Source organism: Ovis aries, chromosome 13 (assembly GCF_016772045.2).
Source record: "Ovis aries strain OAR_USU_Benz2616 breed Rambouillet chromosome 13, ARS-UI_Ramb_v3.0, whole genome shotgun sequence".
NCBI classification, from domain to species: Eukaryota; Metazoa; Chordata; class Mammalia; order Artiodactyla; family Bovidae; genus Ovis; species Ovis aries.
Window position 1 is genome coordinate 39,434,325 of NC_056066.1, and position 17,478 is coordinate 39,451,802.

The window sequence follows — 17,478 nt, forward strand, 5'->3', positions numbered from 1 at the left end:
GTTCAATCCCTAGCTGGGGAATATCCTCTGGAGGAGGGCATGGCAACCCACTCCAGTATTCTTGCCTGGAAAATCCCATGGACAGAGGAGCCTGGAGGGCTTCAGTCCATGGGGTCACACAGAGTCCGACATGACTGAAGCCACTTCACTCGCACATACCACACCGAGATGGACAGTGCTGATGGCTGCATGACCACATGAAGGTCCTTTTTACCTCTGAGTCAGACACTTAAAAATAAAGTGGTAAATTTTATGCTGTGTGTTTTGCCACAGTTTAATTATTTTTTTTAACCTAAAAAAAAAAACAAAAAAACAATATTGTGGCACTCAGCCCAAGTAATATCAGTATCTGCCACCTCACTGTATTTTCCAGGATGAAAACCTTCCTTCTATGGAAGAGTTAGCCCGTCAGATCGAAGATGAGGAAATCAACCTCCCAGAGAAGCCCAGGAATTACCTCAAAAGAGTTTTCCAGGAAACCATCTACAGGCCTCTGGTGGAGAAGAGCATCCTTGACTACCTGCACTACAATCATTACCACCTGCCCATGTACGCGTGGCCGGGCATCATTTAGCTGCGGCCACCGCCTCCACGTGATCGTTTCCACGCGTGTCGTTTCGGGAAGTGCTCCATAGAAGCGGGAAACCTGGCTGGACGGCCGGGCACCGTCCTTTTCTGCGGCCACCAGATGCCTGTAGTTTCCTATCGTCCCAGTAGGTGGCGCACGGCGGTGCGACTCGATTCTGGGGCACGGAGAAGCTTTACCCACACCAGGCGTGTTCCTGGCCAGAATAACCCAGTTTAGCAATAAAATGAGACCGTTAGTATGCAAAACTTGTTTATTTATTTATTTATTTATTTATTTATTTATTTATTTATTTTTAAAAACCTTGGGCATGTTTCTGTTTGATTTCCTGAAAAGCCCTGCCGCCAATGCTGTTAGTCCTTTACATGTTTACCTGGTCACGTGGGTGATAAAAGAAAATCCTATACCCAGGATGGAAAATTAGGAATACAGACGCAGAGAAATTATCTCTATAATCCAACATCAGAACTGGTTGCATAGACAAGTTTACAGGGAGTTTTGAAACGAGGGGCCTGCTCTCATGACCAGTATATTACATTTCTACTTCCCGTTGCAGATTAGGCACATAAATGCACCCAAAAAACTGGCAGATCAACCCAGGTTCTCGCACACGTTTTAGATTAAAAAACAGTAGTGGGAAGTTAATCTGGGTCACTCCCTTTGACTCTCAGTGCTGTTGCTTGGCACTGGGGCCCTCTGGTACCCGTTACCTGTAATGTGGGTCAGTAGCCCACTTTCTCGTAAATAAAGCACATTAAATGCCTTCCAGAAAACACATGGATTCAGGAACAACAGGTAAGACATTTTGTTTATTTGGATATCTTTTAAGCAGATAGTATGACATCATTTGTGTCTGAATTTTTGGCCAGCAGAGGTTAAAACTGGCTTTCAGTTTTCATTCTTTTTTTTTTTTTTTTGTATTTATGTTAACATTTAGCAAAAGTTGGAGCAATTGTAATGACTACACAGCTACTTGGAGGGCACAGCTACTTGGAGGGTAAGTCATTACAGAATTATCCCCCATTAATAAACTGCTGCTAAGTCGCTTCAGTTGTGTCCGACTCTGTGCAACCCCATAGACGGCAGCCCACCAGGCTCCCCTGTCCCTGGGATTTTCCAGGCAAGAACACTGGAGTGGGTTGCCACCCCATCATGGACTGCAGCCTACCAAGCTCCTCCGTCCATGGGAGTTTCCAGACAAGAGTACTGGAGTGGGGTGCCAATGCCTTTTCCGATTAATAAACTAGTACCTCTCAAAAAATAAAATGGTTCTGGAACACCAGACTCTGATTTTTCTAAAGCAGGCAAAAGCAAGCAACAAACTCCATTAATTCCTGCACAAATATGTTTTACACAAGGGCAGGGGTCGTTCAGGGGAGGGGTCCCAGTGCCCACCATATGGTGTAAACTGTGCTATTCATATGGGGAACAGTTAATACTAGTCCCCTCTTCAAACTACAAGCCCAACACACATGGAACCATGTTTCAGGGCCTGTGAATGAGTTAGCTCAAGAAACTCTTTCTTTCCCCCCTTTCCCCTTCCTCTGAGAGGCCCTGGATCAAAGTCATCAGCAAACTGGAGTGAGTTTCTGTGACAGGCCCTGGGACCTTGGGTGGAGATGAACAGAACAACAGAGGATAACTGGTGATGATTTCTGTGACCAAGTACTACCATTAAAAAGCTTCTAATCACACAAAAGTGACCCTATATGACAGTGGCAACCTTAATGTCAAACCATGCATAATTTGATGGTTAAGTTTTTCTCTGCTGCCTTTTCAAATCTTGGGCCCCTATAAATATCATGGCAGGTCTGAAAATGAATATAATTTAGTCTACAAAGTGTATGGGATGACGTTACTAATCACTGTCCTATATTCAGAAAGTAATTTCCTGAATCAAGGTAGGAATTTTAGCATATGTGTGCAGACAAGCATTTTACGACTAAGGAACAGCTTGTTTAAGAATAGGAGATGAACCCAAGACTTGTTGATCATAACTTGAAATTGGCTGTTTTAAGGATTTCAAGAGAATAAAGATATTTATCCTTAAATGACGATAAATCCTAGCAAAGGAAAGGAAAGGGTTCCAGACACACCAAGTATTTGGACTTCTCTAAATCTTTAGAATTCTCTAAATCTAAATCTAACCGTGGCAGAGCTTCCATAGAGATTGAATCTGAGAAGTCCCCATACAGTTCAGCTTGTGCTGCTTAGCAGGGAGTCTTGAGCTCTAAGCCTACCCAATCTCCTAATTCTAGTTTTAGACAAAGAATATGGACAAGAAAGCAACAAAGTTACATTTCCTACGTTGTATTCTCCCCATATCGCAAGGAACAACCATGCCTCACAATGCCTTTAATAATTTCCTGACACGTGTCAGTTTCTACTAGGTCGCGGCCACCTCCTTCCCCAAAGTGGCTCCTGAGATGCTACCCAAATATCCCAAGGAGAAAGAAAAATAGAAGATGATGTGGGAGAGGAAAGGGAACCTTGTACGGAGGAGAAAATGTGAAGCCAGGCAATCAGTATTTACCCTCAGAAGAAGGGTGTGTGTGTGTGTGTGTGTCTGTGTGTGTGTGTGTGTGTGTGTGTGTGTGTGTGCGCGCACGCACACGCGCGCCAGCACGGGTGCACCGGCTGAATGTTAGCCAAGGAGCGGGGCGAGGGCCTCGAAAGTCGCCCTGTGCGAGGAGCTGTTGATTGTTTTCTGGTTGAGAGAAGAGGTGATGATAAGGCTGGGATACAGTGCGCGCCGGCCGGGCAGAGCGGCAGCTGTATGCTAATACTCACAGAAACCAGCCTCCGCGTCCCCCATTAAAGCAGGCGGCCAGGAGGCCACACATCACTGAACAAATAGGCTCTCTCTAGACAAATAAAATAACACACGTTGGCCTGTGGGGAGGGGTGGGGGGTGGAGAGCCAGAGGGGGTGAGGAGCGGGAGGAGAGGAAGGAAGGGGGAGAGAGGGGGGCGCAGAAGAGAGGGGTGGACGGAGAGAGAGGGGAGGGGAGACCGGGAGGGAGAGCAGGAAGAGGAAAGAGAGGGACTGTCCGAGGGGGAGAGGGTCAGAGGTGGGCGAGACTCCACGGAGCAGAGAGACGGGTGGCGTGGGGTGGCGTGGGGTGGCGTGGGGTGGCGTGGGGAGGGGGTGAAAGATGCGAGGAGAGGAGAGGTGGGACGGGCTGGGACGGGGTGGGCAGAGAAGGGCTGGGGAGAAAGAGAAGGGGCTGCAGGGGAGGAGGGGAGGAGGCCCAAGGAGAGCAGAGGAGGAAAGTGGACCCCCAACCCAAGAGCCAAGCAGGGACAGGGGCCCCGAGGCCCAGACGGGCGGCGCGCCCCTCCAGCCACCAGGCGCCTGGCTGTCCCTCCGCCCCCACTCCTGGGAGGGCGAGGACAGGGAACTGTCGGAGTCCCCGGGCCTTTCTGGTCGGTTTTGCTGGAACTTTGTCGCCGCCTTATCCGAGTCAGGGAGCCGGGTTGCCCCTCATCGGGGAGGGTGTGGGGAGCAGCCCCTGCGCGCCCCGCACTCGCTGCCCTCCCAGCTCTCCCCGGGCCTCGTCCTCTCCGTCTGACTTTCCCACACTTCTGGGCGTCGCTGCGCCCGCCTTGGGTACCATCACCCTTCCAAGTCGCCCAGGCGGGGCCCTTCCGGCCCGCCGTCCCCCTCCCTCCCCCTCCCTCCCCCTCCCTCCCCTCCCTCCCCCCCCCCCCCCCTCCCTCCCCCCCCCCCCCCGCCCCCCCCCCCCCCCCCCGCCCCCCCCCTCCCTCCCCCTCCCTCCCCCTCCCTCCCCCTCCCTCCCGGCCGCGACAGTCCCACCCGAGGCGAAAACAAACAGCCCCCGAGGGCACTTCAAGGGAGCGTGCGGTGGCCCGACGGCACACTCGACAGGATGAAAGGGGCGGCCGACCACCACCCCGTGGGCCCCGGGCGAATAATGGGCGCGCGGCAGATTGCCGGGGGCACTTGAAACTCGAGGGGAGGGAACTGCCGGAGCGCGGTCCCTCCCCGAGCCCGGCGGACGGCGCAGCCTCGCGGCTTCGCCCTCGTTCGCCCTCTTTCATGCGCTCTCCTTTTGTGTGGAATTATTTAAACGGGAGATCCTTGGCAGCTTTATGCTAATGTGCCGAACAAAGGCGACGGCCAGCGGGCGGGGGGCCCCCGGAAGGTGCCCGGAGGCCGGAGCGGGCTGGGCTGGGCGGCGGCGGGCTGCGCGTGGCTCTCGCGTGCCCCAGGGGCCCAACACGCCTGCCCCTCATTCCTGCAAATACAAAGAGTCTCCCGCTCGGGCCGGTGAGCGCGGCGAATGGGGGTGCGCGGGTCCCTCCGGGACTTGACGGCTAGCTCAGCAGCGGGAACGCGCGATCCAGGTCGGGCCGAGGCTCGCGGACCTGGAGGGCCTCTGCGAATCCGGCAGAGGTGTCCGCAGCCGACCCGGGATGGCGCTGGGGGGCGCCGATCGCTTCCCTCTCGCGCCTCCGGGGCCTCCCCAAACACACCCCGGAGACAGACTTCCTTTCTGGCCTCTTAGGGGCTGCACGAACCCAGGAACATCCCAAGGGGCAATTCCTGGGCCGAAATTCCCCGCTTTAGCGCTTGGCTCCAAGCTTTGGGCTTCTAGCAACTCCCGGGGGCTAACTCCTGGTCACAGTGAACCCCAGTGCCTTCCCCGACGGCAACCTAGGGCTCCAGGACTGGAGAGTCGGAGCAGCCGTGGCCTCCAGCTCTGCAGCGGTCAGAGGAAGTACTCACCGCATCAAGGAGAGAGGCGAAGAGGCCTCCCGGTTTTTCCTCAGCACTGGCCAGGACCACACAGGAAGGGAGTCGCTTGGGGCTTAGGAAGGACAGTACCCTGCCTGGGATCCCTCTTCTTGCCTTCCCCCGTGGAACTTCCCTGGAAGGGGCAGGCCAGCGCTCAGTGGGTCCCCAACCCAGCTCCACGCTGCCCCTATCCGGAATCGCAGTGCGCAGAGGCCCACCGCCTCAGCGCAGCGTGGTGGCGCTTTCCTCTTCCAAAAGGAAGGCAAATATCTCGACTCGCTGGCCACCTGCCCGCGGGCGCGCAGATTCTGAGAAACAAAATCACGCAGAAGAAGACAGAAACCCAAGACCGGGTGCGAGGTGCATGTGCTTGGACGGTGCTCGTATGTGCCTTGAGCGAAACCTAGTTCTTTCCCAGCCCTGGGTTGTGAAATCAGTTTCTAATACTCGGACCTTTCAAGTTTACATTTGTTTTGACTGTACCTGTCTGAAAGCAGATTTCATTTTCTCTGGCAAGACTAGAAACCACAAATAAAGAAAAAGAAACGGATCCATTGAATCTCAGTATTTCAATAGTGTTCAATAGATCCTCTTAGCTTAATTCAGAGCCCTGTTGAATTCGCTGCATTCAGACAGGGGTTTTGTTTTGTTTTTGCACACACGCACACCCCCGCCCTCTTCACAATTATGGGTGTTGTTATTTTTTAAAGGATTCTCAAGGTGACTAACTCTCCCTGTTATCTGTTGAATGAAAAGAGTGTTACACATGCAAGACCAAATACCCGGCCATCAGTAGGGGATGCCGGCGGGCAGGCCCCCGCCCTATTATTGGACAATCCAGATGGGATTCGTGATTAGAAAATAAAATTGGCCAGAGCTGTCCCGGAATCCCTTTCCCATTTCTAATTTCATCAGCAGTATTAATCAGCACTCAAAAGAGCAAAGAAATAACATCAGTTACTTTTAGACTGAAACACATATATTTTAAATAATCATTTTAGAATTTCTAACTTTTTCCAGGACTACTTTCATCGTAGTTAGCATTTTTTAAAATGAGGGTGAAAGCTTTCAAAATATATTGCATTATATTCTATTTTCAGCGTATAAGTTTTTTTTTTTAAATCACAGACACAAAATCACCAAATATTTTCCCCTTGATTAATCAACTTGATTAACCCCTTAACTAACTCTAACAACTGTCCCCATTACAACTTATTACTCATGTGGACTCGAAGAAAAAAATCTTTCATTTCCACGCCAGGGTATTTTCAGAGGGAAAATCCAAAACAATTAAATACCTTCAGTGGAATCAAACGTAAGCAAAATTCAGCAAAATCTGAGTGTACAGAGCTTTGCAGAAAAGTGCCCATTTCCTTTTCTTTCAATAAACTGACATTTTCTTCACAACAGATGACATTTTCTGTGGCTTGGCAATTTGTTCCCTAGTGATGGGCGATCAGGGCCACTACCCACTCTTGGGGTTCTGACCCCTCCACTCCCGGAGATTCTGCTTTTGTGTTTCCTTGGGGCTGGGTTAGGGCTGGGGCTGGGAAGAGCTTAGAGGAACGGCGTGGTAGGGGTGGGGGGAAGATTTTCACTGTTGTTTTTTCCTGGTGGCTCGGTTGGAAGGGCGGGGGCGGTGGGGGACCGAGGCGGTCGGTCCTCTCCTAGGCTACAGCCTGCCTCAGAGGACAGATTGCCCCCCTCTCCCCCCCACCCCCACCCCCGGCCGGCAGCACGCGCCTCTTTTGAGTCCAGATTGGCCGAGACCGGCGCTCAATAGCGGGAGGTTAATTTCCTTCACAAAGGTGAAGGGGGCACGGCTCCGGGGGACCCCGCGCCCAGACAGGCGGCCCCTTTATTCCGCTGCGCCTTGATTGGAGCCCTTGATTTAGCATCTGATGTCAACCAGCAGACAAAATGCCCGCTCCGAATGAAAATGCATGAGGCCGCGCAAGAAGAGCGGAAACCAACTTCGCTAGGGCGCACGCGGCTGGCCGCGCGTTTCGGGCTTTGGCCAACGCCACTTCAAATCGACCCAGCCCTGGGCGACGCGGAGGTTCCCAGTGGCTTGGACCGGACAGTCCCAACGATGCCAATCCCGGAGCTTCCGGGAACTTAACAACAAAAAAAGTTCAGAAATTCAAGGGTTTTTTTGGAACCCAGACTGCTGTTTCCCCCATCCAACGCTGTGTCTGCAGGCGACTGAAGAAGTGCAGCGCCAACTGTTTCTCAAACTCGAGAGAAACCTTCCTGAGACCCTTGGGCGCGGTGGCTGCGAACATCGCCCTCGGCTACAGCTAGCAGGCCAGACCCTCCACCCAAACTTGAAACTCCAGGGTCCCGTTTCCGCTTAAATCCTGGGTCCCCGCGGCCCATCAGTCCCAGGCCCGGGCGGGGTTCTGGGTGACTCCTGCTTGGCAGTTATTTTTGATTCCCGATTATTTCCCAATACCAGGAGGAGTTCCAGCGCCTCCCCCAACCCCTCTCCCGCCCCAGCAGCCGCGCTCGGATCTCCCCCTCCCTGCCCACCGCCGCCCCTACCCAATCAGCGCGCACAACTTCCCCCTCCGCTCCGGCTCGCGGATTGAACCCTCCTGACATATTTGGGGCCATTCTTCTCCTTTGTTGCTATTTTGCTCGCGACCCGCGGGTAATCCCCGCGCGGGAGGAGGGGGGCGAGCATTGTCGTGCTGATGGACGGGCCCATTTGGCGGCTCCGAGCCCCCCGGAGGAGAGACACAAAGCCCAGGCACGTGCGCCTCCGCATAGAGGAGCAGCAGACCGTGAAGGGAGGCGGGGCCGGGCGTGTGCCGGGGCCGGGCGGGGCGGCGGCGCCGGGCGGGGCGGCCGAGAGGCGCGCGCGGGGGCCTTGCGCCCTCAGGTACATCTGCCGCACCTACCGGGCGACCCCCGAGTCCCGGGCCCCTTTTGGCCGCCGCGTCGCCCTCCCACCCGACCGGGTGGAGGAGCTGCGGGCGCGCTGATTGGCTCCGGGGGAAGCGGGAGGCGAGAACAATGGCCCCCTCCCCCAGTTAAAAGGGAGCGGCTCCCGGGCCCGGGGACAGGGACGCGCGTGCAGGGCGCAAAGGCGGGCCGAGCTGCCGCCGGCGCCACGCGAGTCCCGCCGCCGCCGCCGCGCCCGGGCCATGCGCCGGGGACACTGAGGGCCGCCGGGGCCGAGCGCGGAGGTGGGACCGAGCCAGCCCCTCGCCCTCACCCTCGCGCCGCGCCAACATGCCCCGCGGCTTCCTGGTGAAGCGCAGCAAGAAGTCCACGCCGGTATCCTACCGGATCCGCAGCGGCGAGGACGGCGATCGCGCGCTGCTGCTCTTGCCGGGCTGCGGGGGCGCCCGCGCCTCCCCCCCGGCGCCCGGCCCGGGGCCGGGGCCAGGCCCGCTGCAGCCGCCGCCGCCGACCGAGCGCGCCCATGCGGCGCTCGCCGCCGCGCTCTCCTGCACGCCGGGCCCGCCGCCACCCACGCCGGGGCTGCGGGCTGCGCACTTCGGCAACCCCGAGGCCGCGCACCCGGCGCCGCTCTACAGCCCCACGCGGCCCGTGAGCCGCGAGCACGAAAAGCACAAGTACTTCGAGCGCAGCTTCAACCTCGGCTCGCCCGTCTCGGCCGAGTCCTTCCCCACGCCCGCCGCGCTGCTCGTGGGTGGCGGCGGCGGCGGGGCCAACGGCGCCGGAGGTGGTGGCACCTGCAGCGGCGACCCGCTGCTCTTTGCGCCCGGCGAGCTCAAGATGGGCACGGCTTTCTCGGTGGGGGCCGAGGCGGCCCGCGGCCCGGGGCCTGGTCCCCTACTGCCCCCCGCCGCCGCCTTGCGGCCCCCGGGCAAGCGGCCTTCGCCCCCCGCCGCGGCCGCCGCCGCCGCAGAGCCGCCCGCCAAGGTAGCCAAGGCCCCGGGTTCCAAGAAGCCCAAAGCCATCCGCAAGCTGCACTTCGAGGACGAGGTGACCACGTCGCCCGTGCTGGGGCTCAAGATCAAGGAGGGTCCGGTGGAGGCGCCGCGAGGCCGCGCGGGGGGTGCGGCGCGGCCGCTGGGCGAGTTCATCTGCCAGCTCTGCAAAGAGGAGTACGCCGACCCCTTCGCGCTGGCGCAGCACAAGTGCTCGCGGATCGTGCGCGTGGAGTACCGCTGCCCCGAGTGCGCCAAGGTCTTCAGCTGCCCGGCCAACCTGGCCTCGCATCGCCGCTGGCACAAACCGCGGCCTGCGCCCGCCGCCGCCCGTGCGTGCGAGCCCGAAACTCCTGCCCGGGCGGAGGCGCGGGAGGCGACGGGCGGCGGTAGCAGCGACCGCGACACGCCGAGCCCGGGCGGGGTGTCCGAATCGGGCTCCGAGGACGGGCTCTACGAGTGCCACCACTGCGCCAAGAAGTTCCGCCGCCAGGCCTATCTGCGCAAGCACCTGCTGGCACACCACCAGGCGCTGCAGGCCAAGGGCGCGCCGCCGCCGGCGCCCCCGGCCGAGGACTTACTGGCCTTGTACCCCGGGCCCGACGAGAAGGTGCCCCAGGAGGCGGCCGGCGACGGCGAGGCGGCTGGCGTGCTGGGCCTGAGTGCGTCCGCCGAGTGCCACCTGTGCCCGGTGTGCGGGGAGACGTTCCCCAGCAAGGGCGCCCAGGAGCGCCACCTGCGCCTGCTGCACGCCGCCCAGGTGTTCCCCTGCAAGTACTGCCCGGCCACCTTCTACAGCTCGCCCGGCCTCACGAGGCACATCAACAAGTGCCACCCTTCCGAGAACAGACAGGTGATCCTCCTGCAGGTGCCCGTGCGTCCGGCCTGCTAGAGCGCGCCCTCCACCCCGGCCCCCTGAACCGTGCCTTCGCTTGGAGACCCACGGAGAGAGCGCGCTCCGACCCCGCGCCCGCGCCGGGGGCGCCCACCCCCGGTGAAAGTGTGGTCTCCGCTTCTCTCGGTGTGGCGTGACGGTAACCCCATCCTCTCGTTGTGACTCCTTTTGGACACCCCCCCCCTCTTTGCGTTGTGTCCCCTTCTTCCCCCCACCATGGCGCAGCAGGAGCCAATCTCTTTTTGTACAAGGGAGAAAAGCTGTACGCGTTTGTCTCGTGGTTGGAAGCCTCCCCTTGGAGGGGAGATGTTTTTCTTGCTAGTATTTCGCTGTGTTCATGGTCTAGAAATGCGGTTTGCTCTCGCCTACCAATCTCTGCTCTCTATGTATGTAGCCTACGGGTTGTTTTGGGTGAATCTTGAGGAATAAATGCCTTTATATTTCACAGGCTGTAAATTGAACTCCCCACATGATTAGCTTTATTATGGCTTGTGAACTGCTGGAGTCTGGCTTTACCTTTTTGTATGTGAACAAATCAAATTGCTTAAAAAAAGAGTTTTCTTTAGTCTAGCCACAAATGCCTTGAACGTTGTCTGTTTGGGATTGTTTTTAGGGGGGAGGGATGGGAATTTTCAGAAGATGTAGAAACTGCCTCAGTGTTTTCACATAAGTCTTTTCAGTTTGATCATCTTTGTTGAGGTAGGACTATATGAGTTCCCTCTAAATGTATATGTTGATTTATGAGTAATTGTTATTTATTCTTTATTTATTTATATTAATTATGAAGATTATGATATTATTTGATTGCATATTTTTTGGTGCGCTTCCCCCCTCCCCTGCCACTTTTGACATTTCACTGTGCATTTTAGAAGAGAGCCTTTTTCTAAAGGGATCTGTTAAAAGTTTTAACTTTTATACCTATCTGAGCGAATTACAGACAACCTACCATTTTATTCTGCTTGGAGCCCCTCCCCCCTGGGGCCCTCCTACAACCGACAGCTCTTACTTTTAAATGCAATCTCTTTTCTACGTACATTATTTTCTTAATTGTTAGCTATTTATAGAAAGCTTCAATAGAACTGTTTCAACTGTATAACTATTTACTATTCAAATAAAATATTTTCAAAGTCAAAGTAAGGTGGACTTATTTCTGCATCCTGTGGTTTCAACAAGGATTTAAAACAGAGCTTCCAATGATTTCTTCAATGTATGCCTGTTGTTTATTAAGAAAAAAAAAATCCCACCACCATCACTGGAATCGTGGATTTTTAGAGATGAACCTGAGCTGCTGAATTCTGCCCTTCTGGCAGTTCTGGGGTGTAGGCTCAAAACAGACTGGAGTCAGAGGCTTTTTAGGGGTCCTTAGGAATGTACTGGAAGGTAGAGTTAGATGGGAGGCCGTGCAAATCTTTTTCAGAGACACCTAGATAAATGTCCACAAGAATCTATCCTTTTAACCAAGGGGATATTAGAACACCACCTTAATTTAGCAAATCCTCATTTCCTGACAATTTGAGGCTCAGTGTAATTCCTCAGGTAAAGATGGGTAATTTTTGATCCTTAAGTATCAACCAGGATAAAGTAGGAATGATTTTATGGTTAGATTTCCAAAGTAAGGGACAGACCAACTCCTGTTTGGGTGTACCAGAAGTCAAGCAACTGAGTTTAAGGACTCAGAAATAATTTCCCAATCAGGTAAGCAGTCCATTTTTTGGGGGAAAAAAACCTGGAGCACCATCTGTTTGGGGTATTAAATTTAATAATGGTAATTACAGTGTTTTCCGTTATGTGTCACAAAGCCCTTCGAAGAACAACCCTGATGTTCACCAGTGAATATTTGGAGTTGTTTTTCTCCACCTTTGAAACACTCGATTATGGAGCTGTGCTAACCATCACAGTTGTGCATTCCCTGTGGCCCACTAAATTTAAGATTTTGCCCAGCAAAGGGATTTTAGAAATTCATACAGTTGAAGCTCCATTTCCAAAAGGTGTAGCTGGCATGATGGTGGGAAGGGCAACACGTGAGAAACTTGGAAGGAAAATGTGGCAAAAGAGATGACTTTCAGATTTTGAGCCTAAAGTTTTTTGTGGGGAAAGGTATACTAACAGTCTCAGCTGTCAGGACGGCGAGTACTCCTCTCTTTGGGAGGGTCTTAAAACAGACTCAGGAACAATGGAGGAGCAGCCAGCACAGGTGAGTTGCCTCGGGGACAAACTGCCCCTCTTTTTATTATTATTATTTTTATTATTATTTACCAGTTTGGAAAATACTGGAAGACCAAAGCTCTGTACAGCCTAACATGAAAGCACTGGGACAAAGCTGTGTTAATAACCTCCTGAAAACTTGGAATGAAACAAAGAAACCTTCAAATTTGTGGCCTGATAATTGCTCCCTTGAGGCAACAATAGGAGATTTTTTAAATGTTCCCTCTGAATTTACACCTCACAATAAAAGACCCAGCACCTTGAGGGTCAGTGTAGGGTCCATGCCAATACAAATTTTCCTTAAAAACCTGGTGGTTGGCCTGCAGGTATGACATCGTGGCATCTGTGTTTGGCTCGGTTTTCTTGTCCATAATCATAAAAGCGTAAACCCTAAGGCCCATCTTCAGAAAAATTTGACTTGGTGGTTTACAAATGTGCTCCTTCATCCCTTGTGGAAATTCATTTTGACTGACCAAGGAGACCTTTTCTAAAACAGAAACCAAATTTCATCTTGAAATATGCTAGGAAATCGCACAGGGAAATTTCATCTCTGTGAGATATTCTGTGAAATCGCATACTGAAGGCAGTACACTGAAGTTGACTAAACAGCGCACAGAGATAGAAAACCGTGGTCACTTTGTTTCACAGTAATGCAACGTGAGTTAGTAGAATGTTAGACAGGCAGGAAATCAGATTGCCTGTCTCTTCATTCCTCCCTGGATAATAAGTTCCCAAGGGCTCCTATTATAAAATGCCAAGTGGAAATGCACCCACCTTCCTTATAAGTGTGCAAAGGGCCCGGAGGGCATCTTCTGTACGGAAGGCTGCTCCACGCCCACCAGTGGGAACCGGCTGCGAAGGAACTCAAGACAGTTTAGCCTGGGGAGGCGGGCGCGGGGCAGGGGGGCGGCCGTTAGGAGGCGGGCCGCCGCTGGGGGCGCTGTTCCTTCCCTGTAGCGCCATGGCCTGAAGGTGATGCCCAGGCCCTCTGGCTTCACTCTGGGTACCACTCGCGGAGGCAGCTGCTCCAGGGTCACTTGGAAGCGCGTGGAGCCAGGCCAGAGGCTCCACAGCTGCACCCTATGACAGCGTCATGGCGCTGAGCAGAACAAGGCTGGAGGCCGGGTGGACTCTGGGCCCTCAGTGGCTCCTAGGGGTATAGTGGGGTGCCCTGCAGACACCTGGGGGCACGAGTTGGGCCAGCACCCACAGTCACCGGGCACCTGTGGCCCAGAGCGTCTGCACCCAGAGGCGGCTGGCCCAGGGGTCCTCTATGAACCACCATTGTTTTGCTGCAGGCTCGCCGGGGTAGCCCCTACTCCCAACCGGCCACCCCTCCATCCCCTTGGACTTCATTCCACAGCTGAACACCATGTCTTTGAGACATAGGAAGCAGAAGAATCTTTTGACAGTCTTCTATAACATCCTAGAAATTCCTCACCCACCCAATATCTTGTGGATGCAAAAGGTCGAGAAGTGGCTTGGGCTCCAGGGCATCCAACAGGCCTGTGTCCTCATCTTTAAACTGGAGGGAATGGACTTTGGGAGACCCAGTGAGATACTGGGGAGGACTTCGTGGGCTGAAAGGTGAAGGCCAGTAAGGGTCCTAGGGGGAGCAGGTGGGAGAAAAGCTCCATCTGGGGAGTGTGTCTTGTGACCTTAGGACTAGTTATGAATCCGCTGGCCTGTGGTAGCAGGCTTTGACCCAAACTTGCTGTCTTTCTGCAGAAAGGATGTTTTGTCTCATGGGAAAAATTTTCTGGCAAATCCTAGTGTATGACCCTAGTGTATGGGGCCACTTAGATGGTCACCTACACACACTGTGTGTGTGTGTGTGTGTGTGTGTGTGTGTGTGTGTGCACCACCCAGGTAGCCTGTTTCAGGCTAGGTTAAGTTACAGTCTTTTAGTGGCTAGGCTAGAGAAAGTTGTGTGTTTGCCTGTTAAAAGCCATGCTGCAGGGTTTAGAGAAGACCAATCAGGAAACCGAGTTGTAGAGAAAGACCTGAAAGGTGGCAGAACACTCTAGAGTGAGATCAGCTGAGCAGCACCTCACTAGGATTTGGTTCCGTTTAACTCCCAAGGTGGTACCAGGGCTTGGAGTAAAATATGGTGGTTCAAAGACACTTAGGATTCTGATCCTAAATTCTGGAAACATCCGAATCATGTTGTGTCAATATAACCTGAAAGGAAGAGCCCAAGGATCTCACTGGGGAGAGAGAGGGAGCAGACAAATGCATCTTCAAATTATAAATATCTCACATAGTGAAGAAACTTGATCAGTTGTGTCCAACTCTTTGCGGCCCCATGGACTGTAGCCCACCAGGTTCCTCTATCCATGGGATTCTCCAGGCAAGAATACTGGAGTGGGGTGCCATTTCCTATTTCAGGGGATCTTTCTGACCCAGGGATCGAACCCAGGCCTCTTGCATCTCCTGCCTTAGCAGGCGGTTTCTTGACCACTAGTGCCACCTGGGAAGCCCCAGTGAAGAAACTTAGTGTGATTTTACGGCCAACCTGCAGCATCAAATGACTCATACCCATGGGGAAAGGCTGGAACACTTACAGTAACGTGAGTGTTGGAACATGGCAACCGGCTCTGTCAGGCCTGTCAGCATCACACAGAGCACCTCAGATGTGAGGCCTGGTCACGGGTTCCCAAGAATGTCCCTGCCTGGTGGCCCTAGGAGAAAGAACTAGTCCCAGATACCCAGAGGATAAGGCCATGCTCTGAAGGCCTGCTCCTAGTCCTGGCGCTTCCTCCCATTTGCTCACACCTTGGTCAACCAAGGCTCCCTGACAAGGCCAGCTACCTTCAGTCCACAGAAGGAAGGGGCCAGAGAAGAGAGTACCTACCTGCCCAAGGATTTCCAGGAAGGGGACATCTTTCTCTCGCCAGGAGAAACAGGGAACTCCTGCCTCCTTCTGAGGTTGTTAAGGAAACAACTAATTTCCAACAGATTCATCAGCATCTCCTTGTCTTATACAAACAGCCAGCTACAGGCTTTGGTGTCATCAAGGCAATTTCCCAGTCAAGAGGATTTTGTGAAGACAAACCTGTCCTGTTTCTCTGGTCGGTTAGGAGGAACTGTGGGGGAAATTATGACGAATTAGACTGGGTCTTGGGAGTGACAGAGCCCAGAGGGCGGTATTTTGGACATTCCTGGTAAAGAGGAACTGCTTTCTCAGGGCTGGGTTAGAGGCATGCCTCGGCTTCCATGTCAACCACTCCTAGATAGTTCGGGGGCATCATTAAGGCCTCATACGCTTCTTAGAATCAAGGCACATTTTTGTGTATCTGACTCAAAGTCAGTTACCATATTTTCACTGACCCAAATACACACTCCTTCATCTCTTAAACCCCAGCTGTCATCATTGTCTACCAGGCACTTTTATTGTGGGCTTGTTCTGTTGCATCTGGAGAGTGGAATGTTGAGCGCAGGCAGGCTTCCTCTGGCAGCATATATGGTGAGCAGATGGGCTGTAAGGGTAAACGTGTTCATATTCATCTTGTTTGAAGATTTCTAGACTGTGTGGTCTTCTGGTGGCATTTCCACACAAAGCATCAATACTGATGCTTTTTCTTTAGCTCTTCACAAAAGCCCACACCGCTGGAACAAGCTGGTCTTAGAATATTCTCCATTTTGAAGTGATACACATAGAATGTTTACTGCCAGTCAGAGCACATTCAAGGGCTCGATTTTTTATTTATTTGGCTGCCTTGGGTCTTAGTTGCAGAACGCAGGATCCTTTGTTGTGGTACGAGGGCTCTGGAGCATGAGGGCTCCATAGCTGCAGTTTGTGGGCTTAGTTGCTCTTCCGTATGTGCGATCTTAGTTCCCCAACAAGGGATCCAACCCAAGTCCCCTGCACTGCAAGGTGGATCCTTAACCACCAGGGAAGTCCGCAAGGGCATGGTCACTGACAGACAGTGTCTCACCTATGCCATGCACACACTGTGCAGCGGCACCAGCACGTATAAAAAGCTCGTCCACACCGTTTGCATTCCTGGGTCACCTGTACTTCCTTCTCTCCATCCAGAATCCAGGTGTTCTGTCTTCCCTCTACTTGGCTTGAACCAGTTGACTGAGCACTGCTCCAGGGAAACAGTAATGATGGGAACATCAGCCTGAATCCACTCCTCTCCTCCCTCATTCATCAAAGAAGGTCTTTGTATTTAAAGGCAACAGCTGCTCCATTTCTGTTGTCCAGGACTGGAGCCCCGATGCAATGTTCCTTCCCAAACGCCGCTGCCAGGTGACGGCCACCCCTGACGGTGACAGGATGTACAAAGTGAGCCAAGAGGCTCTTGTCTGTGGGATCTGATAGGAGGCAGAGGTGTTTAGGCACGGAAGGCTTCACAGGAGGTTCTTTCTACGTGAGAAAAAAAAATTAGGCTAGAATTTCCTCTGAGCACAAAGAACAGAAAAGCGTGGGGGAACTTGGACTTAAACACGTGTCATTGAAAAGCTTAGTAACACCAATGGATAGAGGTCTTTTTCTACTTCTGTCTGTCCTATTCTATTATGTAAGATGAGTCTTCTAAAATATAGCTACAAAGAGATCATTATTAGAGGATGGGCAGAAACTGATAGGAACAAGGTATGTGAAAATGATGTAATTGAGGACTGCCAGGGATAAAAGGAGATGGACGAATCACCATCTCAGGGTGTCCAAACCTGAATAGAATCATGTCAGAGCAGATCAAATATTTTATACCACAAAGGAACACACTTTTTTCACTCATCTCTTGAATAGAAGACCTTTATGGATTCTTTGAACAGTATTGTTTCCCTTGATATCTTCTTGAAGGTTTGCACATGAATATCTTGATAACTCACGCGCACATGTTCCATCACTCAGTCATGTCCATGACTCCCAGCAGGCTCCTCTGTCCATGGGATTCTCCAGGCAAGAATACCGAGCGGGTTGCCACTTCTCTGGGGGATCTTCCCAACCCAGGGACTGAACACATGTCTCTTCTGCCTCCTGCACTGGCAGGTGGATTCTTTGCCGCTAGGGCCGCCTGGGAAGCCCCATCCTGATAAATTACCAGATAAATTACAATCTGAAATCATTTTACTGCAACACTTACATAATTAAGATTTCAGATTTGTAGCCAAGAAAACTTTTT

General features: G+C 53.1%; 3 protein-coding genes across 4 annotated transcripts in view; 2 read left to right on the top strand and 1 right to left on the bottom strand.

Moving 5' to 3' along the window:
• The window catches only part of CFAP61 (cilia and flagella associated protein 61), a 250,124-nt gene extending 249,290 nt beyond the window's left edge, over positions 1-834 (top strand). Inside the window, exon 27 of the mRNA XM_060397508.1 lies at positions 374-834. Coding sequence (XP_060253491.1) covers positions 374-574 — 201 coding nt within the window. The 3' untranslated portion in view covers positions 575-834. The remainder of the gene's footprint in view (positions 1-373) is intronic.
• Positions 835-8,410: 7,576 nt separating this feature from the next.
• Positions 8,411-11,274, top strand: INSM1 (INSM transcriptional repressor 1). The gene has a single exon (XM_027976417.2). The coding sequence runs from the start codon at positions 8,582-8,584 to the stop codon at positions 10,136-10,138; it is 1,557 nt and encodes a 518-aa protein (XP_027832218.1). The 5' UTR covers positions 8,411-8,581; the 3' UTR covers positions 10,139-11,274.
• A 671-nt stretch (positions 11,275-11,945) lies between these two features.
• The window catches only part of RALGAPA2 (Ral GTPase activating protein catalytic subunit alpha 2), a 290,584-nt gene continuing 285,051 nt past the window's right edge, over positions 11,946-17,478 (bottom strand). For both annotated transcript variants that reach the window (XM_060397513.1, XM_060397510.1), the window contains one exon: positions 11,946-16,718. The gene's annotated coding sequence lies outside the window, so the exon portion shown is untranslated. The remainder of the gene's footprint in view (positions 16,719-17,478) is intronic.